The 26,311-nt window shown below is 38.0% G+C and overlaps 2 protein-coding genes across 13 annotated transcripts in view; both read right to left on the bottom strand.

The window, feature by feature from the left end:
* Positions 1-10,237, bottom strand: part of igf2bp2a (insulin-like growth factor 2 mRNA binding protein 2a) — a 63,453-nt gene extending 53,216 nt beyond the window's left edge. Inside the window, exons 1-2 of one of the 4 annotated variants that reach the window (XM_079821718.1) lie at positions 9,862-10,237; positions 8,759-8,819 (exon numbers count right to left, since the gene is read on the bottom strand). In XM_079821718.1, coding sequence (XP_079677844.1) covers positions 8,759-8,819; positions 9,862-10,036 — 236 coding nt within the window. In that variant the 5' untranslated portion in view covers positions 10,037-10,237. Of the gene's footprint in view, positions 1-8,758; positions 8,820-9,421; positions 9,719-9,861 lie in introns of those variants that run through there. The other 3 variants (XM_079821719.1, XM_079821721.1, XM_079821720.1) reach the window with 3 other exon arrangements.
* Positions 10,238-11,961: 1,724 nt separating this feature from the next.
* Positions 11,962-21,300, bottom strand: tra2b (transformer 2 beta homolog). Of its 9 annotated transcripts, none has more exons than XM_079821261.1 (10): positions 21,214-21,248; positions 21,082-21,135; positions 20,007-20,266; positions 19,513-19,658; positions 15,477-15,645; positions 15,184-15,372; positions 14,699-14,814; positions 14,293-14,403; positions 13,965-14,041; positions 11,962-12,290 (listed from the first exon to the last, which is right to left on the bottom strand). In XM_079821261.1, the coding sequence occupies exons 5-10, from the start codon at positions 15,507-15,509 to the stop codon at positions 12,280-12,282; spliced, it is 537 nt and encodes a 178-aa protein (XP_079677387.1). In that variant the 5' UTR covers positions 15,510-15,645; positions 19,513-19,658; positions 20,007-20,266; positions 21,082-21,135; positions 21,214-21,248; the 3' UTR covers positions 11,962-12,279. The 9 variants fall into 9 exon arrangements, with proteins under 9 accessions (XP_079677387.1, XP_079677386.1, XP_079677383.1 ...); XM_079821260.1 differs by having other exon boundaries at positions 14,284-14,403; positions 21,214-21,240; XM_079821257.1 differs by lacking the exon at positions 20,007-20,266 and having other exon boundaries at positions 14,284-14,403; positions 21,214-21,300.
* Positions 21,301-26,311: the final 5,011 nt, after the last annotated feature.

Below are 26,311 nucleotides of genomic sequence, written 5' to 3'. Positions count from 1 at the left end.
GTTTCACTCAGCAAGAGGGTGACAAAGGCACAGTGTCCAGAAGTGGTGTAACTGAAAGAAGTGTCTGACATTGTTTCGTCCGTTGTCAAACTGCATCCACAACAGACTATCTATGAGTAGACCACGGGGCATAGAGGCCTTGTGTACACTAGACTGAGCTTCTTGGCTTACTAAAATGCCTTCACGTATGCCATAAGCACATACTGTAGCAGGTAGACTGTTTGTCACCTCTGAAACACTGCCCTCTGTCAGCGACTCTCAGAGCCAGTGCAGGCAAGCTAAGCAAGAGCGTGGACAACAGCTCATGATTATCCCAATATGACTCAATACATTTTTAACATCAACAGCAGCCTGATTAAACATCCCTTTTCAGTTTTAGTGAACAAAATGTTGACATCAATTGACTGGTACCAAATGTGAGGTTGCATGAAGACGCCTAACATTTGATCATGCTTTTTGATGCCATATTTCTAACAATAAACTGCTGATCTACGCAAAGAGCAGACTTATGCTTCATTATTACAGCATTTTATATATTTTACAATATATGTATATCTACCTGCTGAATCATAAGAGCCTTTCTTTATGCAATGCAAACCGTTTTCATTTAATCAATTTTTAATCAATAAAAACTGTTTATTATAATTAGAATATATAGGGACAGTAAGATTTTTTTAAAGAAATGAATCATCTTACACATTAAATTGATCAAGAGTGATAGTAAAGACATTTATGTTACAAAAGATTTCAATTTTGTAACTAGAATTCTTTCCATTCCTCAAATAATCCTGACAAAGAAATGGTACTTTCCACAAAATACTAAGCAGCACAACTGTTTTCAACATTGACAATAATGATCATGTGACACTGAAGACTGGAGTAATGATGCTGAAAATTCAACTTTGCCATCACAGGAATAAATTACATTAAAAACAAACATTCAAATAAAAAAGAGTTAGAAAACAATAGAAAATAGAAGAACTGTAATAATGTTCCACAATATTACTGTTTTCTGATTAAATAAATACGTGAAGAGACCCGTTTCAAAAACATTACTAATTCTTACCGACCCCAAACCTTTGCACGGTAGCATATAACATTTACATTACATTGCTTTTACATTATAACGTGGTACAACTGCCTCTGAGATTAATGGACAAGCAATAAAAGGTATTACAAACCCTCTTTGAAAGATATTTTGGGGGGAAAAAAATATTTAACAGCAGCATATATACATTATATATATAAAAAATCCACTTGAAGAAAAATTCCAGGATCATCAAATAAAGCACCCATTTCACAGACATGCTATTTAAATAAATTCCATCAAAACCATTAGTAATGTTCTCAAGGTCTGTGGATGGCTGTGGATCCCTCCATCACTTTAGTCCACAAAGGAAGGGCTGCCTCTTCATTCATAACTAACCAAGCAGAGCAAAACAATACTCCGAGTTGTGCCCAGGGAGCTGGTGGGTGCAGATTCGCTCAGAGGTTTCTGAGGACATGTTGTTGAGGCCCTCTCAATCATACATATGGAGCGACAAAATGTAAATGGCCAATGCATGAGTGGGATTCATGAATAAAAATCTCACTGACAAAGTTTCACAGTTGCGTAGGGGAAGATCCCACAAACACCAGAGACATTGTGCTCTAAATGCCAAATGCAGAGATACAGATGGACCATGAGGGATGGACAGTGACAATTCAATTATTAGCAAGTTTTTAAAAGATGAAACGCATCATGAAATTTAACAAATGACTAATACAAAAGCCACAATCTTTCTGAATAATAGAATAATCCATTACAGCATTACACTGACAAGAAAAATCACATGACATATAAGTGTGTCTAAATAAACATGTGCGAACGTTCATGCTTATTCAGAAAAAAAACTTTTCATCAAAAGCGTAAAATTGAATGAAAATGTCATGTGGAGAAACCATGAACATTTTCAACATGACTTTGATTTGACGGGCAACCATTTTCAAATATTAATAAGATTATGCCAAACTACTTCATGTTTTCTTTTCAAGAATTTTGTTCATTCAATGAGGCTTTTTTTCTTCATTATGATATCTGGACAGTTGTGTCACCCTCACTTTTGTTGACTTTATGCCAAAAAATATATATCAATTAATTTAATTCAGAAATTAAAAAGCATTTTCATTACAGAAGACATAAATTGACAGATGTGGGGGAAAAAATGAGTCCCATTTAACCATTTAAGTGCATTGTACATATGTGCATTCAGAGTTTTTATCCAAAGCAACTTACATTGCACTCAAGGCACACATTTTATCGGTTCATGCATTCCCTGGGACTATGCATTGAAATTCTATACTCTTACTCTTATTTGTTTTGATTCCTCCCAAGGAATTTTAGCAGAAACTTCTGAGACAAAGTTGATATTTAAATAAACAATAACTGAAACTCTGAGCAATAACATTTTCCTTTAGGCTAAAAAAAAAAAATACATGCACTTTTACAAAAATGCAATGTATAATACAGGATCCTTTTCATCCATCTTTGACCCCTCAAGAAAAAAGAAAAAAAAAGAAATACTCCTATTCAGTTGCCATAGTAACCATATAATTATTCTCACTGTTGAGTATAGACTTGGTTCTGCCAGAACAGTTGGAGCACTGATAATATTTGCAAACACCGCTGGGTAAGGAAAAGCTCCCTTTAAGGGTATGGCACACTCTCTTCTGAATGCTGTAAGACGAGGCAGGGTGCCCTTGATGAAGCTGAAATGAAATATTTACAGCTCCTTCTATATTACATATATTTCTTGTGACAGTTGCACAGAAGGACATCATAAATGTCATCGAGTTCAACAGACCGGCATCTTCAGAGGACAACAAATGAAACTTCGTAGTAACACAACCATGAATGGTTGAGAAGAAGAGGTTGTATTGGACAGGTGGTACTGACCAAGCCTGATACCATCTCACCAGCGCTGGGGGCGAACAACTGCTCCAACACACACACACACACACACACACACACACACACGCGCTCACTCACACACACACACACACACACACACTCACACAGCGTTCAGTCAGAGTGAGCCAGTCAGAGCCGAAGTGCAAGACGTGGCACCTGCTGGGTTCTCAGCTGCCCGTTTCCCCTGCCTGCCATGCCACCCAAGAGCATGACAAACCCCAAAGCAGTGCCACTGCGCCATGTATGAACGCTCACGCTGCGGCCGCTCAGCAGCCCCTTGCTCAGCTGAGATATCCCACAGTCCTCTTCTGCAAAGGTAGGCTTCCCTCAAGCCAAGCCTACTGTGGATGTGCATCTAATGGAGAAATGTTTGTGGATTTAAAACAAGATATAAGCACATTTTAATCTGAATTGAGTACTAGCTCTAAAGCATTTTATCCAAGATTTTTGTAAATGATTTAACAGAGACAGTATTAATTTATGTATGTTTGACAACAACTGACAACCTTACGATCATTTTGTACTGGTAAATGTTACATAGTTAATGTTTATCAGAAAAGAATAGGGAAACATCTAACCACAATTTTTGTTAGACTGTTGTTTGTTTGTTTGTTTTTTTGAGTGTGAAGAAGCAAATGTAACTAAAGTAGGGGCAGATCTTTTTTTCATTGTGATGTGAAACGGATTATCGAAAAAGAAAATGCTGTGCAAGGACTTGATTTTATCCATCGGTTGTTGATTGGAGGAAGGCAGATCTGAAAGCTTATGTCGATTGTAAGAAAAAGGACTAAATGATTGGAGAAGTCCGGCATACATCAACAGGGAAGAAGATAGAGTTATGATATTTTGATTAAACATTACGAGGTCAAAAATTGAAAAGAAAAAACAAAACATACGCATGGATGAATTGTTCACAATAACATCAATAATGTACATTTAGAAACTAGACATTGAGCCTTTTCACGCTATCCCTATCAGACTGAAGCCTTTTTCCTCATCGCAGAGAAACATACAGACAGACCCAGAATAATCCGAAGATTAAGTGTACAGGAACACAGTCAGAGTACAGTTTGAGATTATAGCCCCACACCTTTCATGTGCTTCCTGTCACCATATGGACAATTTAACACAATAGTATGTTAAGGACCGGTAAACAACAAATGACAACAAATTAGCCAGCTAGCAAATGAGCTACAAACCACTAACTTTCAGCCCTTTGCCACTGGAAGGGCAGAATCCACTCCACTGAACAAAATACAACATTACACCTGTTTACAGGTTCAACGACACAAAGTCAAAACAGACCCTCTCTTTAATACTACTCAACAAATGAGAAACATTATCATTAGCCTGCTAGTCTACAAACAAACACTTGATAAGAGCGAGTGAAGAGAGCAACCAAAGCTGCTTCAGAGGAGATTACAGCATAAAAGCTTCTATGACAATCATTCTCACATTCTTTATGATAAAATCCCTTTCTTTCCTCTGCCCCCTTTATAGCGATAAAGGGATTAACAAACAAGGAATTATGCGTTACAGTATTTTAATCTCAAGGGAGGCGAGGTTACAGAGGGCTTAGAAGAAAACGAAGTACAGTAACATTTCAATAACAAACAATGAACGGCGAAATACATTTGCTGATCTCTATGCAAGGAGAAGCACAAAGTTTCTGTAATATCTTTTTAAGGTTTATAAGATTTAGAGTAACAAAATGAATAATATCCCATTGCTTTCGTAAGGCAAGATATTGAACTGACAAACCAATATGGGGATTTTGAAGTGCCTGTTGTAAACCTTTGAGGTTCAAGTTGGACAAATACTGAGTTCAAAGAGAATCACTTGATATTCTATTTGAACACGTTCTTACAGACACATTTTTAACGTGTGAAAGAAGAAGAGGCAATGAATTTCATTCACTGAGAGTTGATGCATTTATGAAAACAAATTATGTCAGGACTGATGCCTTAAACCTAAAAGTGCCTAAAGTCATAACAAAACTGAAATGAATATCATTTTTAGTATCACATTCGTTGCTTACTATTCTTAGAAAAGAAACACTAAAGCGTGCATCAAACTATGACAAGAATCTTGAGTTGTTTTAATGATCTTTGCAAAAAATACTTCAGGATGTATTACAGGTAATTTGTTTGCTATATACAGTGACAATAAATTAAGCTGTGATGGGGGGGAAAGGTATTACTGAATAAACCTCATCTGAGATCCTAATGCCTCTGGGCTTTGTGACTAGTTCTCTATTGACTGCTCAACTTTATAACCCACTTTTCCAGCTTCCACTTTCCAGTTCTGTACTTAGCCTTCATAATCTCAATCTATTCAACTCATGAGCCAACAGAGAAAAATCATTTAAACTGGGTGGATCATTTTTAGCCCTCCAGATATAGCCATCAATACTACATTATATACTTTTGCAGACACCCTGAGGTAAATGTGAGATAACTAAATATTTAAACTGAAGTTTTAAACCTTTCAAGCCAGTAAAATCATGTACAACAGAGTAAAAATACATCTCCAGAACAAATGATTTGATTGTAGGAATTATAATCATGGAAAACTCACAGAGCATCACTATAATACAGTAACAATTTCACTCAATTTAAAAACAATTCAAATCACAAAATACAATGCATTATTATTTGAATTTAGCCTGGTTTTCTGTAATCAATTTGTGTCTGTTCAGTACACTAGAATTTAAATTTGAATGATTCTTAATCCGATTTTATTGTTTGGACTTGGCTAAACAACAACAATTTTAACAGCTTAATAACAAAATTAATTATTCCAAACAACCTATATAATTAAATAGGGAAAACCGTCTAAACCTTCCCTGATGGTTGAGAAACCAGATTGTTTAATAAATTCACAAAAACAGACTATTCGATAACAATGGCATGAATTAAAGATTTCTGGTTAATTACTGTTGTCTTGTACACACACCTCAACTAATTACACAGCCATAAAACAAACAATTAAATTCATATTTTTAAACTCTGAGCACATTCATGTGAATTTAAATATTTTGGTTATTTTGACATTTCAGATAATTTTAAAACATTATCAATGCACTGTAAAATGTCATTCAACTGATTCAAGTGACATACAAAAACAATATTTTTGCAACCCTAGAGGCAATTTTGAAATTTTTACAGCATTAAATGTTATCTTCATGCAGCTCTGCTCTGCCCTATATAATCTCATGCTCCCACTCCCATACTGCAAACACACAGGACTCCATAATAAAACATCACAGGAAAACAGGGAGACTCTTGAAAGGAGAACACAGGCTGCTCAGCAAAGCACTGCTTATTGTAAGCCACACATTTAACAATCCAAAAGTAACATGCATCAATGGAAAGCACAGCTGCCATTCAAAAGATTTTGTAAACCAATAAAACCACCGCAATAGACAAAATACACATAGAAAAAATACTGGGACATTTCTGCTCAAAATAGATATCCTAAAACCAATTCACAAAAATATCATTTTAAATAATTATCTTACACATTACTCTTTATTCTCATTCTGATTATTCAAGTTATGACTATGGTGTACAAACTTTGAAAACAAACTGATATTTCTCACAAATTTACATAGGTGCTATTTTATTAGATTGAATTTTTGTATGTAATGGTACGTAAAAAATATATATGTAACATTTAGAATTACTATTAAGACAGTAGACTCAATGTTCAGGTAAAAGGTACAAGTTAAAATCCTGGTCTGACTTGTTTTACAGCTTGATTTGTGAAAACATAAAAAGCTATGGGCCACTTAAAACAATGCATCACTGGTATAATTAAACAATAGTTAATAACTTGCAGGTCAATATAGTATATAGTATAGTAATATGGCAAAAACAATACTCATTTATTGTTTGAGTACATGTGATAATATTTTAACATTGCTGTACACCTTATATTAAATTGCATACACATGTACTATTAATATTATTATTATTATTATTATTTAAACAGACATAATATTACTACTTAAAATAATTTACAAATAATCAAAATCAGTAAAATGCATGTTTACTTCTATTTATTTCTGTAAATTGTAAAGTATGTTCAGCAAATGCAATATACCATAATACACAAATCCAATTAAAATATTTATTTGAGATATAGACTCTTTACTTTATTATTATAAATTGAGTCTATTCTAACAGTTGACAGTTTAGGAAACAAATACGTGTGTATCTTTTTGTTGTAAAGTCTTCCAGAAAGAAAAAGCATCCCAATATAAAACCATTGCCAAACAATAAAACTAGTATAATTATTAAGCCAACAATTCTGTGAACAAGCAAGTCAGGGTATGAAAAAGCATTCGTAATACATTCAAAACAAGCAGGCTACCTGTATATTTAACCAGAGTATGGACAAATAACTGTTAATAGCACACATAATACACTAAGGGTTCAGTGAAATGTCGATATCAGCTATCATTACATTGTGTCCTGGTTAACAGCAGCAACAACAAACGTCTGTGCTGTTCCACTGAATACGTACGAACTAAAATACTCTGTAAAAATGAGCACTGACGTAAATACCTATAATCACTGTGCCATACCATACCATCCCATATCTAAAACATAAAACGCATACGCGCCTTGTGTGTGGAGATTATATCCCGACATAAATGCGTCCAGATATCGCTCATGTGTAACTTGAGCCGCTCAATTCGCTTCAGATTACGCCTGATTCTAGAAGCACTCTAGAACTGCTTGAAACGTTCTAGAACGAGCTTCACACACACACACTCACACACGTTCTGCTCGTGCATGCTGCTTTCAGTCATGTTAGGTTGAGTCTAGCAGCAGCATGGCCGACTCTTCCAAATCAAAGGCTGGCCATCTTGACTGCGCACTTTATGCAACACACTCCCGAGTTCATGCGACCCTGTGAGGCGCCAGAGACCAGTATGATAGTGGTTTACTAAATAACGCATCACACCTCAACAGCAATAATTATTTTTCGATTTAAGCGTTTTGTGCGACGACTTTGTCTGAAGAGAAGACGCCGTGACAAGCGTGCATTTGATGTAAACTATAAGCCTGTACATGTAATTTTACACAAGCCCTTAAATCTCAAGGTTGTGGCTGTTCTCTAGCCATTTCTATGCCGCCCTCCCGTGGAACACACACGCAGGGCCTATAGGGGAAATCACGTGGGCCACGGAAGGGCCTAAACACGCGCCATGAGGTCATGCACAATGATCTTGCTCTTGTACAATTCAAGCAAATGGGGAAAAGGGGCGTAATTTATTATTTCAGTTATGTGTTGGTTAAAACTTCATCCCCATGTTTGCATTCACAACCTGGGTCTATTGCACATAAAACACGGCGTGTTTAAGCTTTTTGTGAGGGTAAAATTATAGCACAATCTGTGCAAGATAATGCAAGGAAACAACCAATATCCATATTCTTTTATATGCCTGATTTAGACATACATTAAGAGAGCTCTTTACAGTTTTATAACTTGAGATGGTGTATTTTAAGTCTAGTGTTCAAGTCACAGTGCTTAAAATGAAATGAAAAAATCACGAGCTCATTAACCCTGACAGGACATGTAATAGCCTAATAATAATATGAACAGGCAAGAAAAACAGAGTAGTAAATAAAGGTTAAGCTTAAGGAGAAAATGTACAAAAAGCATGTCAAAATTAAATTTCAATTTCGCCCTACACATCACAGCTTCACAAAGACAAAACACTGCACCACCAGCTACCAAATACACAGACTGCATGCTTGTTTGCATTGCAAAAGAATATAAATAAAGTCAAATCATTACCTTAGTTTCTTAGGGACAGAGTAGTCGACCTCGATCACTTTCCCATGTAATTCAACTTTCCCTGCGAGTAGGAAACAGAACAACTGGTCAGTACAGTCCTCCAGTGCATTATCGACACGTAAAGATGATATATTTCATCATTTTTATTATATTTGTAAAACAAACAACCGTGCGTGAAACGTAAATACGTGAGATACAATCGCACGTGCAAGTTCGAGCATAAATGCACGTCGGTGACGTGGTGAGTTTTATCAGCTCTACATGTAAGGTGTAATGTCTTAACCACATGTCCTATAATACCTCATGATATTATGCGAAATGCTTGATTAGCCGATACGATATGAAGAATGGGCAGCCATGCTTTCCACTCCCACTAACCACATACGAGCAATGAGGAGAGTTTGAAGAATGGGAGGTCAAAGGATAAGAGTCTAAAGCCTAAATTTGTTCTGTTTCTTCAAGTAGGTTTGGATATGTTCTTTTCTGTTGCATTCGCGAAGAGTCGCGAGCGTGCGAGGAGAATATAGAGGTGTTGTGCATCTGTTAGTGGCCTGGCGCAGCACAAAAATTGGCATCTCACCTCCGTCCCCCCAGCTACCTGTTTATTAGCACTTTCCTCCAGACCCCCATCACCCACCTTCAAGACACCTCGTAAAAACATACCTGGACACCATAGGAACATGCATGTGACGCCTTCTCCTCGCTCAGTTCGCTCGCTTCTTTTCAATAAAATCAAGATAAAAAATAACTGAAAAATAATTATGCCTACCACCCGAGCATCAGACCCATCCGATACATTCCTATGGGCCGATGGCTGAGAAATAGCCCGCGTTCAGCACCCCGGCTTAGCGAAACGAGCGTGCATTTGAAGAATTCTATCATAAATCCAACTTGTATCGCGAATTTGTATTGGAAGCGACCGCGAGTGTGATTGAGCTCGCGGGCGTTCATTCGCGCACTGGTCCGCTCGCGCGAAAAACTGGAGCAGCGCGCGGCTGATGCGCGAGCGTTACTTTTTCTTTTCTCTTCCAAGAAAGTATATTACGGTGTCATTTTCAGATATACGTAACCGTGACTTTCTGCGATGTGAAAAGCGCACTTACCGGACAGAGTCTCGATGGCTTTAATCGCCCAGTTCTGGTCGGGGAAATCCACGAAGGCATAGCCGGATTTGAGCAGGACCTGGTCGGTCACGGGAAGCTTCCTCTCGCCGAAGAGCTGCTTCAGGTCCTCCACGGTCACCGAAGGACTCAGATTCCCCACATAGAGTTTGTTCATGGTCTATACGAAAATCTATACGTTCAAATATATCGGCGTGCGCGCGCGTGCAATGGATTGCTCGAAGTAAGGAAAACAAGGAGAAAATAAAATAGAAAAAAATAAAATAAATGTGCTGAAAATCAGCAGTCACCCCCCAGATGCAGCCGGACCCCCCTGCTACATATACACAACTATGTTCCTGCTCAAACTCTTTTACTGGGATTGAAAAAAGTGTCGTTGCGACGTTACTCTGTTGCCAACAAGCGCCGCCTCTAAATAAAACCGCTCTTAAATATCACAAAATTACTTTTGAGGTGTTTATGGACTTAGATTGGTGTCTAGTGTTCAATTTGCCAGCATAAATCATTGGATAAGGCAAAATGATGAGACTCAATGAGCAAGAGGGTTTAGTTCATTTAAATCCACTTACAGAAAGAGAATCTTCAAGTATATATAAAGAGTTCAGGTGCAAAAGCCTCTAAAAGCCACTTCGGTCAAAAATGAGATAACGATGAATGCTCTCCGCATATAGTATACATTCATAAAATACTTCCACTTCAAACCCACTAAATCCCAGCCTCAGCCCATTCAGGAGTACCGGTACTTAGGTAGAAACCTATACACAGAAGCCTGACAAAAAATGGTTATTTTAAAGAAAAACGTCAGACGGACTTAAAGGCTTTTGCATCTGAAGTCTTCATATAGCCTATATATATTGCAGTGACAAGTCGTACAGCCCCTTAAGCCTGTGTTAATAAACGGGTGTGTGTGTTTGAATCACTGCTTTCATATACAGTGGTGATTGACAGCTTGACTGACATGTGGATTGATGGGCGTTTTCCACGGTCCCTTGAGAGAATAACTCGTTGTTTGCTTTATATACCTTTCCATGTTCGAGTTTGATTCTAAACTTCATCTACGATTAATAATTACGGCTGTAAAACCGTAAGCACAGCCTCCAAAAAGAATAGCAGCTGGAAAATGGGACTTTCTCTGGGAACGCCCACGTCAATGGAAAAGAAACAGGAATGTGAAAAAACCTTATGGAATTATGATTTAGGAGGTGCATGCACGTGGATATAATGCATTGATTCTACTTATGTAGACTATGGTAAACATCTATCAAAGATGATTCTAATATTTGGGCAAAATCCATTCATCTGTACACACATACACACCCACCCAAAGATAACCACTTAATATCCAATACCTAGATTTCATTCGTTTGCCCTGTATGTTTTTGCTGATTTCTGTATGTCTATACATCAGTGATCAGTGCCTCATACAGTACTTTTCAGATCTCCAAATCAGATTTTACGTGTACAAATGCAGCAGCACCATGTAGGGAAAAAAAAAAGTTAAATCAGCTCTATCTTTGCTAATACTCTATCACCAAATGGAAGCCAGTTACAGTTCGATGTGCTTAAAACACCTTAAATATGTTAGTGACACTGATACCAGATCTTCCGAAAGACAATTCATATCCCTCCAACAACCAGGTACAGTAAAGGAAGGGAATCCCATATTGGTCAGCTAATGCAGACACCCAGCCCGTGTCCAAATGAATCCCGAATCCCTGAGTACTTCAAACTACAATTTTTACACATGCTGGAAAAGTATTTCAGTTGATACTATTATTAACAATATATTCTCTGAGGTAACGAGACTTCAATTGGAACAGAGCTCTTCCAGGCACTGGTGTTCTAGCGTTCCTATTCAATAAACCTCTTCATTTCTCTGCAGTTTAAAGGCAAATACCTCAAGAGAATACTTATATGCATTACATAAATATGTTGTCCATAACTCTGCAAGGAAGTCACCTCCCTTTTCTGATTCTGAACTCCAATACAACAGCTTGTAGCTTTTCAAGAATATAGATTCAATTCTTTGAATCATACACATTTCATGTTGTGAGTGTTTCAAGCATAAGCTCACACCAGGTGGGAGGTATAAAGCCGTTTATTGCAAGACCACCGCTAAGCTTAAAATGCATAAAAACAAGGGAGGTGTGAGCCGGACACTATCATATTATAAAATAAACGAAAATTCTGCATCAGGTCGGAAATGAAACAAAACAAAAAAAACACAACATTGCAAAAATATTCATCCAACTACTGAAACATCCAGACCAGTCAAAGACATGAAATCGAAGGGATTGAGTTTAAAGTACATCCAAACTCATGCCACCAGAAATAAACATCTACGTCATCAACAATGTCATCCATCGTCTTCAGGAAGGGTGAGAGTCGAAGAACTTCACTTCAGTAATGGCCTGTAAAAACAAATATAAAAGGTTTTTGTTTGCTTTTCACATGAGTCAAAATCACTAGAACACTTAAGGTAGGGACACACCAAACCGACACCAAAAGAACTAGCGCAGCTGAAAGCCAACTGTTGTTCCTCGCGTTTACGCCATTTTACACATATTGAATAAAGAAAAATAGTATATCAAATCATTCTGTTGTATCTTACATAACATAGTTAAGATGTTCACTGATGTCCACTACAGAGTAATGTAACAATACAAGCCCAATTTATCCCCACAAAGTATCATATCACCAAGCTTTTTGGTGGTATAAGCAATTTATTCTGAAGTAATATATCCATCAGTGCTCTTAAAAGTACAGCTTAAAAAAATGTATCAAAATTCAAAAATTTACTATAGGGCTGTTACCAATCAAATTAAACAATTTACAGTGTAAAATTACAACTGCAAAAAATTATGTTATAAGATTAATGTTTTAAATAACATTTTGAATAGGCCTATACACATACATTTAAATACACTAAACCACCAGTAGGTGGCGGTAAGTCACTTTTTCAACCGACTGGTTCAAAGCGCCTGAACAAAACAACATGCGGAGTGTCGCTTGGAGAACGCAAAATAGCTTACTTCTGCGTTATCTTTGCTTGGAACTATTTTCATTGGTGAAACTAAACAAAACAGTGAATATTGTGTCTAAAATGTAAGTAACTTTACTACTTGTTTGTTGAACTTAAATCAATGTAACCTGCACTCGTGAAAATACTCAGCAAAATAGCTCCCTTGTCATGGTATTTTATTTAACTACAGGACTGTATTATAAATAAACTAAACATGTTGAATTTTTACCTCAGTATGTTTCTTCTGTGAATTTCTTTACGTTTGTCGTTACGCTCATTTTATTTCTCCATGAGAGTTTCTCACAGTCAGGCAGCGCGAGCCTCACCAACAGCCAAACCCTGATACCAGAAATACACTCACTATCCATTATCTATCACTGAATTGCACTGAATGTGATACAATCAGAAGAATCATTCTCGTGATATGATGCTGCCATTTGTGTAAACTTGCATGAACCCATTTAAACTAGTTAGGAGGCTGGTCAGCTAACGTTAGCTGTAGTGTGTGTATCCGCGCATATAAGAAAAGTGATTAACTTACCTGTATAAAACATGCAATTACCATAGTAATTCTGAGCATCTATAAACAAAGTTAACTGCTCCTGCATCTTTCCGTGTGCCTGCAAACTGCACTTGATGTGACTGATGGGGCGGAGTCACGTGACTAAAACCGAAATAACCAACTTGGGAAAATGTCGGTTTCGATTACTTTTCGATTAATCGTCCAGCCCTAGCCTTATTCTCGTGCACTGACTCATTCGCTAAGCTGAACAGCCAATCCGAGTTCTCCATCTCACTGACGGCCCTGAAGCAGATTCAACATGCTGAATTGGCAAAAAAAAACAAAAAACAGACAGCATCCGACTAGAGCCAACGGTGAGGAACACAAAGCGAAAAAACTGCGTCTGCCGACGCTCATAAACAGTCCGACGGCAACTGTCAGCTTGGTGTGTCCATGGCTTTATACTGCTTTTCAGGCTGAACACTCAAACCATAAAGCCAGGTGGACAATACAAATGACTTTCATTCAAGTTTATTGTGGATGGCTTTGTGGAGTACTTACGAGGAGAGTAGGAGCGAGAGCGTGATCGTGACCTGTATGGTCCTCCTCGGCTGTAATAGGGAGAAGGGGATCTTCTCCTGTGAACAGAGAGCTGGGATTTAATGAAAATGCCAGCATTTACAGCTCACAACAAAGAGATGACATTCAAACATTAGCATACTGAACCATTTAATAAATAAATCATTGTATTGTAGTGGAAAAGGTGACAATGTGTGACAAATCTGAGCTACTGGGCCAGCAGAGAAGAAATCTCAGTGTTTAACCATAAAGAATGGTTGTTACAAACACGTCACACAGATTGCTGAAAGTAGGGGATCACCTGTATGACCTGTTGTTGTTGTTGTTGTTGTAGTAGTCACGGTCATCATAACGATCGTATCCACGCTCGTAGCCTCGATCATAGTAATCACGGCGACGACTTACACTTGGGCCTCCGCCACTGCACATGAGAGGAAAAAAATGGATTTGGGCTCAACATCGATCATTGAAATACTCAACATTGATCAGATCTTTTTATCATGAGAGCGTTCAATTGATATTCACAATGATTAGTGTTTATCATCTAGAAAAGGGGTGCAAAACTGAGTTCCCAGAGAGCCACAGCCCTGCAGAGTTAAGCTGCAACTCCAGGAGCCGAGTTTTGCACCCCTAATCTGAAACATTCAGATTAATCATTTGGCAAATAAAAAAAAAAGACAGCAATGAATCAGAATAACAGAACTGAAATAACTCACTATGTTGGTCTGCCCATATATATTCCAGGAGTAGGTGTGTGAGGTCTCTTTGTAATGGAGTAGTCGACTCTAATTCTGCGTCCATCTAGCTCCATACCATTTGCACGCTCCTTAGCCTAGAACCAAAACCAAAGTCCAGAATAACCCATACTGAGCATAAAAGAAACCTTTTGTTTAAGGCCATTAATCCCAGGTGTCTTTATTGCTGGCCATAAAATAGCTGGGGGGAACAGTACTGTACTTCAGTAAAATAAAAATGCATAATACAAGTTCAATGCTGACAAACCACAGTATTGTCAAATATACAGCATACAATAATCAATACACAGAAAATTACAAATAACTTTACTCTCAGAATCAAACAATTTGGGAAACCTTACGTAAAATGGCCAATTTGCAATTTCTGTGGACAGAATGTCTTGTATATACAAACCAGCCTTTCACTTTAAGTAAATCCATACAATCCATTCAACTGGAGAATTCACCTCTTTTGAATCTTCTCTGTTCTCAAAGTAGACGAAAGCAAAACCCCTGGAGCGCCGAGACTGCTGGTCATACACAATGGAGACGTCGCTCAGAGGGCCATACTTGGAGAAGACCTCCCTCAGGTCTCTCTCTGTGGTGTACAGGCTTAGCCCAAACACTCCCAGGCAGCAGTTTGGGTCCGGGTTTGCCTATAGTTTAGGAAAACATTACAGATTACAAGACGGCAGTACAAAAACACCATGAAAAAAAAAAAAAAAAATACAGCATGCATGGAACTGACTTTTTGTCTCACCCTGTCACCAACATGCCGTCTACGGTTGGACATAGGAGAGTGACTATGGCTGCTGCGGCGGCGATGGTATTCGCTGCTGTAGGAACGGCTGCGGGAACGTCTCCGGCGAGAATGAGAGCGTGAACGGGAACGACTGTAATGTCTGCGAGAGCTCCGATGAGAACGAGACCTGCGTAAGGATAGAGTTGAGTGAAAAAGAGCAACAGACATGCAGTCTATCAAGTTACCAACTGATAAGTCCTGTCTTAAACTCCTTAGACAGACCAGAAGCTCTAGCTTCAAATTTCATTATATATCAAGTTGCTACCAACACATGTCAAATGATCAACTGCAGAGTGCTTAAAATTGTAGTCCTGGGTGGGGGAAAGTTTTTTTTTTTTTTTTTTTTTAAATCTGGCCCAAACATTGTTTCTACTTTTAGCTGGAAAGCAGTAGGTGTGACTTCCACTTGGTCGTCTCAATGTACTATGAACTCCAGCCACGTGGCCATTTCAACAGTTTTAAATTATATATCATTTTGGAACAAAAGGAAAGAAAGGCAACACTACTGCATCCTCATCACAAAAGAATTTGGCAAACGTATCATTAACATTAATGTAAAATAAACAAATGCTTTTATGAATTATTTTCCCTCTAGTGCTCATTCAGGAGACACACTCATACTCCTTCCGGTCAAAGGTGGTCAAACACCGGCTCAGATGTAACTTTTTTTTCAATAAAATCAATCTAATATTTTTGTTCAAAAATATTTTATATTTAATATTATTTTGTATTTTGATGGAATTGTATCCCCCAAGCAGGGATGGGCATTTTTGTCAGTTTTTCATTTCAAGCACTGATAAGTCTCAAAAAAACGAGTACTCGAGGGCGGGATGTGTCATGTATCATGGCGATAATGAAAATTAAAACACTAGTACGAAAATTAATGTAGACAAATTTACATGGAAATATGTCTATCAAAATAGGAAAATAAAAAATAACACTGCTAGATTATCAATATTGCATCAATGTTTTCAAAAAATAAACATCTAAAAAGGAATAGCGTGAGGTGAAGCTGAAGAGCGAATGAACACCCATTCTATATGACGCATCCTATATGAGATTAATCAGATATTCTCAATGCATAACAAACATCAACTTGCATCTGCACAAAAGGACGCAAATGCAAGTGCACTTGAACATGTTACTTTCTAGCCAGAAACAACACGCTGAAACAAGGGCAACTAAAACACAAAGAATTCACAATATTCTATAGTGTAATCATGTTGTTATGTATGTGCAGAGCCAATCTGTCATTCCTTACACGCAACTGTATTTTTATAGTCTTTATCAAGTGATTCCAGGCATCACTGTGAGCTTTCAAATCCATCAAATTCACTATTTTGCCGATCTGGGTGGCATGCTGTCTAACCAGTCAGACCTCAGGTACCGCCCAAAATCAGGGCTCCAGACTGCGACCAAATGGTCGCATTTTCCGACTAAAATTTGAGTGTAAACATGTGCGACCAGTAATTTTGCCTGCTGTCGGTACTGGAGAAGTTAGGAAAATACACTTACTACTTATAATTGATAGACGTTATATCTGGCAAATTCTATCTTTGCCAGCCGTTTGTATATGAGATTATATTAAACCATTTGTCCGTGATGCATTTTTGCTATTCGCAATCCAGGAGAGAGAGAAAGCGGGCGAGCTCTCTCACGTGGAGCAACAGTGAACACAACACCACAGTCAGCTTAATGAGTGACAAAGGCCAAGAGAACTAAACAAAAGTTTAGTCTTCTTAAACTTTAGGGATGTGCTGTGATATTATCTAATTTTATTTTCGATTTCGGCTTCCAAGAATTATAAAAAGATGATATGAGGTAAAACTATTCCTATAGCCGTGTTCCGTCGAGCGCAACATCCTTCCCTTCACAGCCTTGCGCTGTCATTTCTCCCTAAACTTAACATCAGAATCAGTGATTGTTGTAAACTGCGGGATGTGTTTGATTATTGACTGTGCATTAAATAGCTCTTTATTATCAGAGCAAGAGACGCTGTTTCCAACTTCAAGGCGGCTTATGTGTGTGTGTGCTGCGAAATGGACAGACTTGCACTTAATATTTTAGGCTTCGTGTGCGCATCTAAACCATCAAATACACAACAAATAGCCTGTGTCAAAATGACCGGATTGGAGAGTAGTTACTTTAACAGTTTATATCTTAAATGGGCGTAAATAGTTTGGAGAAATAGGAGAATATGATATTATTAGTTCTGCATTCGGTCTTAAAGGGGCAGCGTCTAATAAACCTGCTGACGATTGAGCCATTAAAGGGGCTATATGCGTTTTTCTGAAATGTAAACTCGCGACTGACACCTGTGGCCAACAAATAGAACTGCTCTTATTTTCTGCTCGCTCTCGCAGCGGTGGTGACGTCACATCCGCAGACAGCGCAGGAAAAACCTACCCGCAAGAAAATAGGAAAAATAGGATACAGGCTTAAAGGTGCACCCACTGTGAGCGGACAAGGTGTCAGTATGCTCATCAGGAGATGTTTGAGTCATAAATGGTAAAATAAAAAGGCTTATTTTAGGGAAAAAGTTGCATATAGCCCCTTTAATTCGAATCAAACAGAAGGCAAAGAGAAAATATTCACATCTCTTGAATGAATAACTTTAGCTTTTATAAGCATGAATCTATCAATTTATACAGTGAAAACTATGCAGTGTTATTTTACATTTTATTACTTTTTTTAGATTTCTTTGTAGGTTTGTTCTTTCTAAGTCATATTAATGTTAGCAGACCTTCCGAATGCCTGCACACTGGTCCATTTACACATAGATGTTTTATATTTTTGTTCAAACATTGCTGTTTCTTTTGCTATAGAAATGCTACTTTTCAGATTATAAAGCCATGTTAATTATGTTCTTAATTTTGTTTTGTTTTTTTCATAAAAAAAAAAAAAACACAGTATAATAAAAAGAATCAATAAGAATACCGTTAAAGTACCGGATCGATAAGCAGTATCGGTAAGAGTAGTAATACCGTTAAAACCTTAACAATACCCATCCCTATTAGTAATACAGTGGAAATCAGTAGATTTGGTTAGCATGTTGATTAACGGTGTGCGCCCCTAAATTTTCTGGTTGTGCCCCTTAAATTTTCAGTTGGGGCCCACTGTGCTCCTAATGAAAAAAGTTAGTCTGGAGCCCTGCACTTTGTAACTTTTCCGTCTGCTAGAGGTCGCCTATTGAAAATAAAGGCGTAGTTTGATGACGCCACGTTTGAGCGCAGAATCTTGGGACATGTGGTCTTCACCTCACAGCCGGTGGAAAAGAATCGGGATGGGACTCTGGCAGAAATCATGTTCATGGATGCGATTATTAACGTTACTATAGTATGTAGCAGAGCAGGACCGAGTGTTGTGGGAGCTGAGCAAGGCCACAAGAGCGATTGTTAATAAGAAGAGCGCAACACACGCCTCGCGAGCAGCGGGACTTTTATGGCATAGTCGCCGGTGGGACTTTTATTATGCCACAGTCACCGGCGCCATTTCCGCTTTTCCGGTCATGAGTATGAGGTAACGCAGCTCTGTTTATCATATTAGATACATCTGAGTGTTGAAAATTATATTATGACGTTACCCTGTGCGTTCGCTCAGCGGGTGCCATGACAGTTGTTGCACACTGTAGTAGGAGTAAAGCGTTTCTGCAAAATAAAACCGGAAATCGAGGGGAACGCAGATATGATGCCATCAACAAGTGACTCCCTCACACGTCCCGGTTCCTTGGTTAAAATAGCAATTTCTCACGATTTACAAATAGTTGGAAACATTTGGGATACTGTAAGTACTCAACTGAACAAAATATATAACACTGGCCTAGTGGTTTTTGGATATTTTACTGAAAAAGTGTTACAGTGCAACTTTAATGTTTTTTTTTACTGTAAATATTCCATTCCTCATCTCATAGATATGAATATAGTTTGCTCTCCCATGCAGGTTGTTTAAGCTATTAATAGAAAACAGCATAGCTCAAAAGAAAAGAAATACTCACCTAGTCTTGGACCTGGAGCGAGAACGAGACTTGGAGCGAGAGTGGTGGGACCCCTCTTTTGACTGAGCAGGTGAGCGGTCCGGCGAGTGACTGGCTGATTTAGCAGATCCTCTAGGACTTGCACTCCTAGAGGCCGAACGGGACTCCTAAACCAACCACATCCGAATCACGTTAAGAGCCAGAGAGCATGGTCATACTGAGAATGTTTAACTAATAATTGTGTATATCTAAATGAGTTTGAGACCAATCTAGACTAGGATAATATGCAGCGATGATGGCCTTTTCACCGCAGGCATATGAATTAGTGTAAAAGCAATTTACTTTAATGCACTTACTAACAATAAAATAATTTGCAGTTGTTTGACATGTAATGCATCAGTTTATGTATTAAAACAACTAGCTGTAAATCTCTCATGCTACAGGACAAAAGTAACTACTGCAATACAAAAATGGACAACAAAAGATTTATGCATGCACGCATGGGACAAACATACTAAGAGTTACTTAGCGCTGCGATCTTATCCCAGATAACTTCTGATCTTAACTTCATAACACATCTTTTCTTCTTTCTTCAGTTTCAATTTCATTTCTGACTTCATTCCTCTTCCCCCATTTCTCTCACTGCCCATAAATGCTATATGGGAACTTCTTTTGCTCCGCAATATTAGCATGCACTGAAAATTCAGCTTCAAATTATTCGCATTAACAACTTGACATTTGACTTCATCCAGATTTCTCTTCTTCCAACCTTAACCTTAACAAAAAAGAAAAGGGTGAAGAATGTGTAAACACTGGACATCACAACCAAGAATCCTATTGATTTATTAGTGTGGGAAAAACATTGTAGATGAACCAACAGAAATGTAAAGTGAGCTTTAAATTCCATCATGAAAAACGATTACATTCTTTCAGATGCATCCTGAGCCTTATTCATGCATGCAAAAACAATTGCTCACAATATCAAAAATGCACATATTTGCATTTCTTGTAACATTACAAGATCATTTACAATTACAATATACATTTCAGGCCTTATTTTAAAATAAAGTGCACGTGATTCTGAAAGTAACTTACATTTGTTTGTTTGTTTTTAGCATAAAATAATCAGCATCAAGGCTCAGCATGACCTTCTCTCATGTAACGTTATTAGCAGAAAATGTTACTCATACAAGTTATATTTGTTAAATTAAACATGCAATGGGAAAACAACACTTAGTAGGGACAGTCAAACATTTTGCTTACTAGTAAAAATATTAACACTGAGAAGGAGATAAAGGTATTTTTAGCATGAAAGCACGTTGTCTGTCTGCTAGCACTAAAGCTGGCTAACTGGATAACGTTACTTGGATTTTGGTACAAATTCATGTTACATGTAGCTACATCATTTTACAGAGTTTTTAGAAATGTTAAAAAGTAAATGCATCGAGTCATTGCATTTGTACATAATCAGATCTTTAAAATAAAAAAAATGAATGAAGCCTGTCTGGCTGGCTAACATACAATATGGAGGCCATTTCTAGAAGAATCATGGCGCGTGCAAAAAGAGAAAACAGTAAAAACAATACATACCCTCTTCACGAATTCCTTCTCGGCGTCACTCATTGTTGTTTAATATATATTATGCTGCAATAATAACACTGTGTGAGAAATTACAGACAACACACAACAAACAGAGCGCCCAAACACACACAAAAATCGGACCTCTGTAAATGAACGCCTTTCTCGGTCGTAGGGGCTTTATTTAGAAACTAGCGTTTCCACTCCCAATTGCGATGTTACGCGACGCCCGCAAGAGGGCGTCAAAAATACTACTCACGGATAAATGCTTTTTGAAAGCATTTGCATTATGTACACATTTATAATAAAGGCACACAAACATACTTTTATTCGTTCATTTTGGTTACATATAGCAATTTAGTGCAAAGCTTAACCAAAACGCAAACCCAATCAAATGATCCGGGGTGGCTGTTTTTCTTATAGAAAGATTCTTTACTACTCAGTAAGCAAAGAGCTGATTGGTCGATAAATCTTGGCGGTTATCTTGTGCAAGACAGCTATTGGACGACGCTGATAGTGATTCTTCCCACGTTCACTACACTCGAAAATATATGAATGGGAATAGCAATGAGTTGAATGTTTTGAACAGGTGGATTGTATTTCCGCGATATTCTTCACTTGACTTTGTTTTGAGAAGGGATACCCTGAACAATTAAACACTTAATTTTCTCGTATTTAGATACCAGATTTGCTGCCTTTGTGTTGTTTTGTTTTATAGCCAACTGTAACTACATTTGAAAGTATTTTTTTTTCATCTAAGTTACTGTATTTTCTCTTAACCATTAATGTCTATGAATTTAAATCTGTCTTGTTTTGATGACCATTCTTTTGACTTAACATTTGATATCTTTGTCAAACATAGACGTTGTTTCTAGCTAGTCATGGGGTGTTACAGTCCATCAAAATAGTGTCCCGCTTAATAATGACATCAATTTAGGTCATATTTTCCCAATAATTTATGAAAAGTGTTGTGGTAGGCTAGCATATCCAGTGGGCAAGTCTTTTGCCTCTCAATCTGGGGACTTGTGTGACTTCTGTTTCAATCAATATTGAGACTCTAACATTGCTTGTAAAAAAAAAAACATTTGGTGGCTGTTAACAAGTAAAACACAGACACAAGTTACCAACATAAAAATTGTATCCAAATATTTCAAAAGGGTTTTGAGTAATGACAACATGACCAAAATGTTTTGATAAAAAATATTGATCATACAAATAATGCCTTGTGTAATTTGAGTTCAACCGGATGATGAGAATATTGCATACTTTCTTTTCGGCAATATAATAGCCACATTTCTCCAGACTCTACACAGTATCTATCCATGCTTTAAATATAATCATCTACTAAATGTCATTTAACTAGAAGACTGTTCCCTAGTAAAAAAAAAGATTGAATAAATCATGCCTGAAGAACACAAATGTAATGCACAAATGTATTTGGTGCATTATAAACCTGCTGATTTTAAATCACAGAATAAGAAAACCACAGTGAGCAACAACAACAAATAACACTTTGGAAAATTCAGGTAAACTGGGCAATTTTTTTGCTTTTAATCTCAAAAGTGACCCAATTTCAGACAAACCCAATTTACCTGAAATCACTGTTTTCCACCCAGTCCAGTTTGTCATACTACAGAAGTTCCAGTAGATGGTGCCTACCATACAGAAATAGCATTTTTGCAAGTGGCGCTCATTGCAGAGTCAAATGACGTCCAGCTCCACCTCTCTGGACGTCTAATGGGGTGGAGGGGTAGAGTTGTGGTTAAGGTAGGGTTGGATATTGTAGCTCCACCCATTAGCCCCAAAATACATTTGCTCCTCCTCGATGGACATCTAGGCAGGATGAGCTAGACATAAGCTCCACCTCCAGCAGCTGGACTCCAGCTCCACCTTTGTTGATCTAATGGGTGGAGGGATATGGGTAGGGTTAGGCTCCACATATGACGCCCAGATTACATTCAGAGAGGGAAAGCTGGATGTCACGCTCCATCCATTGGCTCTGCAGTGAGCAGCCTCTCCATTTTGGGGTAATTCATTGTAATGAGTGACAAGTAATTTCTGTCGTCCCCTTGACATTACAAATATTGTAGATTTAAACACCTTCTAAAGACTTTCTACACAGAAATATGCCATAACACAATAAATAAACACATGAAGAGTATATAAACTACGCCAACAACACATCACTGTATATAGCACAAGACAAATTATTTTGATTTGACAATCATTTCCCCTTCAGTCTTCTCAACTCGACTTTATTTATATAGCACCATTTAAAAACAACAATTGTTGAACAAGGTAATGTACATTACATCAAATACCATCAACATTTAACACCATGTACAGTACAAATTAGCCTGCAACACAGAACAGACCAGACCTGACACAGCACAAATCAGCTACAATTAAAAGCCAAAGAAAAAAGATAGGTTTTGAGATTTGCTTTAAACTAATGTAGTGTAGAGACAGTTCAGTTTCAGTCTGGCCCGAGGAACATTTAACAGTCTCTGGTTGGATGAACTAAAATGATCTAAAAACCTTCCAGGATTGTGAACGGATAATAAATCGGAAATATATATGTGCTAAGCCATTCAAGGATTTAAAACCAGCAAAACAAGACTTTTGTACCATTTGCAGACGGTTAAGAGAATCTTGGTTAATAAAAGGAATTACAATAGTCAAGCCTTGTTGAGATAAAAGCGTGGATCACCCGTTCAAAGTCCTTAAAAGAAAGGAATGATTTTACTTTAGCTATAGACTCTGAGATTTAAAAAATGGTTTTGACTACCATACTAATCTGGTATGTCAAATTTGAGAGCACTATCAAAAAACATGCCCAAATGTTCACACATGAAGACAAATGGCCAAAATTTAAGCAAGGAGAGCAAACAGTTTCTGAAGATTAAAAAAAATACTGTCTCTGTTTTGCCTTCATTGAGGTGAAGCAAATTTAGGGACATCCAGGCCTTTACATCCACTAGACAAGCCAACAGAGTATCCAAACCCATGTTATTTCCCAGCAAGCAATTTTGTGTTTAAAATACCGCTAATAGCCATCCAAACGCAGCAACCCTGACATCTAATAGCTAAAACAAGGCAAAATTTGGGCTGCCAGTGAAAATCTAATAGACGTCTAACCATAGCCCAAGAATAGACTAGTCATCTAGAACATGAACATGTCAAAGAAATGAAACCAAACCCCTTGTAATTACTGTTGACTTTGCTTACATGATGGAATATCATACATCTCGTAAGTTATTTTGACAAAAACGACATGTAACCAAATTCAAGGTTAATTTGGTGGGAAGTGGGCTACTCATAGCAGGCCATAGCCAAACTATATCAGGTCTATAGTTAAGTGAGACGGTGAAATGACAGCTATCAACATGATATGATGGGTATCGTCAACGTAAAAGTGAAAGGAGATACCGTGTTTCTTAAAAAACCCCAGGGGGAGAATATACATAGAGAATAAAATCGGAGCAAGAATAGAGCCTTGAGGGACACCACACGTAAGAGGAGCTGCATCCGAGGTAAATTCACCAATACTAACAGAGAACCTTACTATTCAATTAGGATTGAAACCATTTAAGGGCATTTCCCCGAAAGCCCACCCAGTGCTCCAAACGTGAGATGAGAACTGAGTGGTCAATCGTGTCAAACACTGCACTCAAATCTAACAGCACTAAAACAGTAAAATATAATTTAAAACTTTTACCAGTGCTGTTTCTGTGGAATAGTTTTTCAAAAAATCTTGTTTTTATTCAGAAAGCTAGTTGGTGAAACACTGACATAAAATAACTACCATTTATCCTCCTATATTATTATAATGATTTTTAGTTTCCAGTTATGATTTTACTTAATCAAGAGAACCACTGATTGTTTATTGTTTCTTCATATATGTTTTCTAAAGTTTGTATCTGGTCTCTGAGGAGTGACTGAGGGTCTGGCCCAGTGCAGTAACAGTGCTTACTCACTTAGCTCGGCTTCCAGAGATGAAATATGGATTTGTCTTTCATTTAATATTATATTATATTTTATTCACTTTATATTATTTCCTGTAACTGAAACACTAAAAGAATCAGGATTAATATTGCATGTACTTCTCTCTGAGGAGAAGAACATGTTATCATTATGTTTTGGGAAACTTTCTAGTCAGAACTGAAGCTCAACCAACTCCAACCTTGGAGAAACTGTGTAGTGTATGTGCGCTGTATTCTGTGTTACAGATTAGTATTGGAGGCGGATTACGGGCATCCTATGAGATGGATGGACTTGTTTTCTGGGCAAGCTGGCGTGCCAGGGTGAAAGCATCATCAAGTGATCTATGGAGAAGTGCATCTGATTAACTGACAATGTGTGGACATTTACTATTACATTTTCTCTTAGCCAATCAGAATCGTTTGCAGAAACGGCAAACTATTCTTCAATAAAAAAAATTATTTGCACTCCTGACTCTTGGTCTTCATTCTTCACAACTGGTCTTGGGTCCTAAACTTGTTATCCCCTAACAGTTTACGTGTTAACACCTAATAGGTTTTCGCTACTAAATTGCTCAAGAAGTTAATGCCGTTTCTGATAGAAAGGTGTCAGAATTCACAGTGCATCTCAGTTTGTTGCGTATGGGGCTGCATAGCAGCAGACCAGTCAGGGTACCCATGCTGACCCCTATCCACCGCCGAAAGTGCCAACAGTGGGCACGTGAGCATCAGACCTGGACCACGAAGCAATGGAAGAAGGTGGCCTGGTCTGATGAATCACGTTTTCTTTTACATCACGTGGATAGCCGTGTGCGTGTGCGTCGCTTACCTGGGGAACACATGGCACCAGGATGCACTATAGGAAGAAGCATGCTTTGGGCAATGTTCTGCTGGGAAACCTTGGGTTCTGCCATCCATGTGGATGTTAATTTGACATGTACCACCAACCTAAGCATTGTTGCAGACCATGTACAGGCACCCTTTCATGGAAACAGTATTCCCTGATGGCTGTGGCCTCTTTCAGCAGGATAATGATTCAGGAATGGTTTGAGAAGCACAACGAGTTTGAAGTGTTGACTTGGCCTCCAAATTCCCCAGATCTCAATCCAATCGAGCATCTGTGGGATGTGCTGAACAAACAAGTCCGATCCATGGAGGCCCCACCTCGCACCCCTTGCTGCTAACATCTTGGTCCCAGAAACCACAGAACACCTTCAGGGGTCTATGCCTCAACGGGTCAGGGCTGTTTTGGCAGCAAATTG

The sequence above is a fragment of the Gobio gobio genome, assembly GCF_949357685.1.
Source record: "Gobio gobio genome assembly, chromosome: 7".
Classification (NCBI taxonomy): Eukaryota; Metazoa; Chordata; class Actinopteri; order Cypriniformes; family Gobionidae; genus Gobio; species Gobio gobio.
The sequence above is the reverse complement of the archived record's forward strand: the minus strand, read 5'-3'. Positions and strand labels throughout refer to the sequence as shown.

Excerpts from the sequence above, each read along its gene's own strand:
- tra2b (XM_079821253.1), bottom strand. The coding sequence starts at position 21,114 with ATGAGTGACGCCGAGAAGGAATTCGTGAAGAGG. Across the intron at positions 15,646-19,512 it reads CGCTCCAGGTCCAAGACTAG|GTCTCGTTCTCATCGGAGCT; the intron begins GTGAGTATTTCT and ends ATCCTTACGCAG. Across the intron at positions 14,404-14,698 it reads TATATGGGCAGACCAACATA|TGGCGGAGGCCCAAGTGTAA; the intron begins GTGAGTTATTTC and ends TCTCATGTGCAG.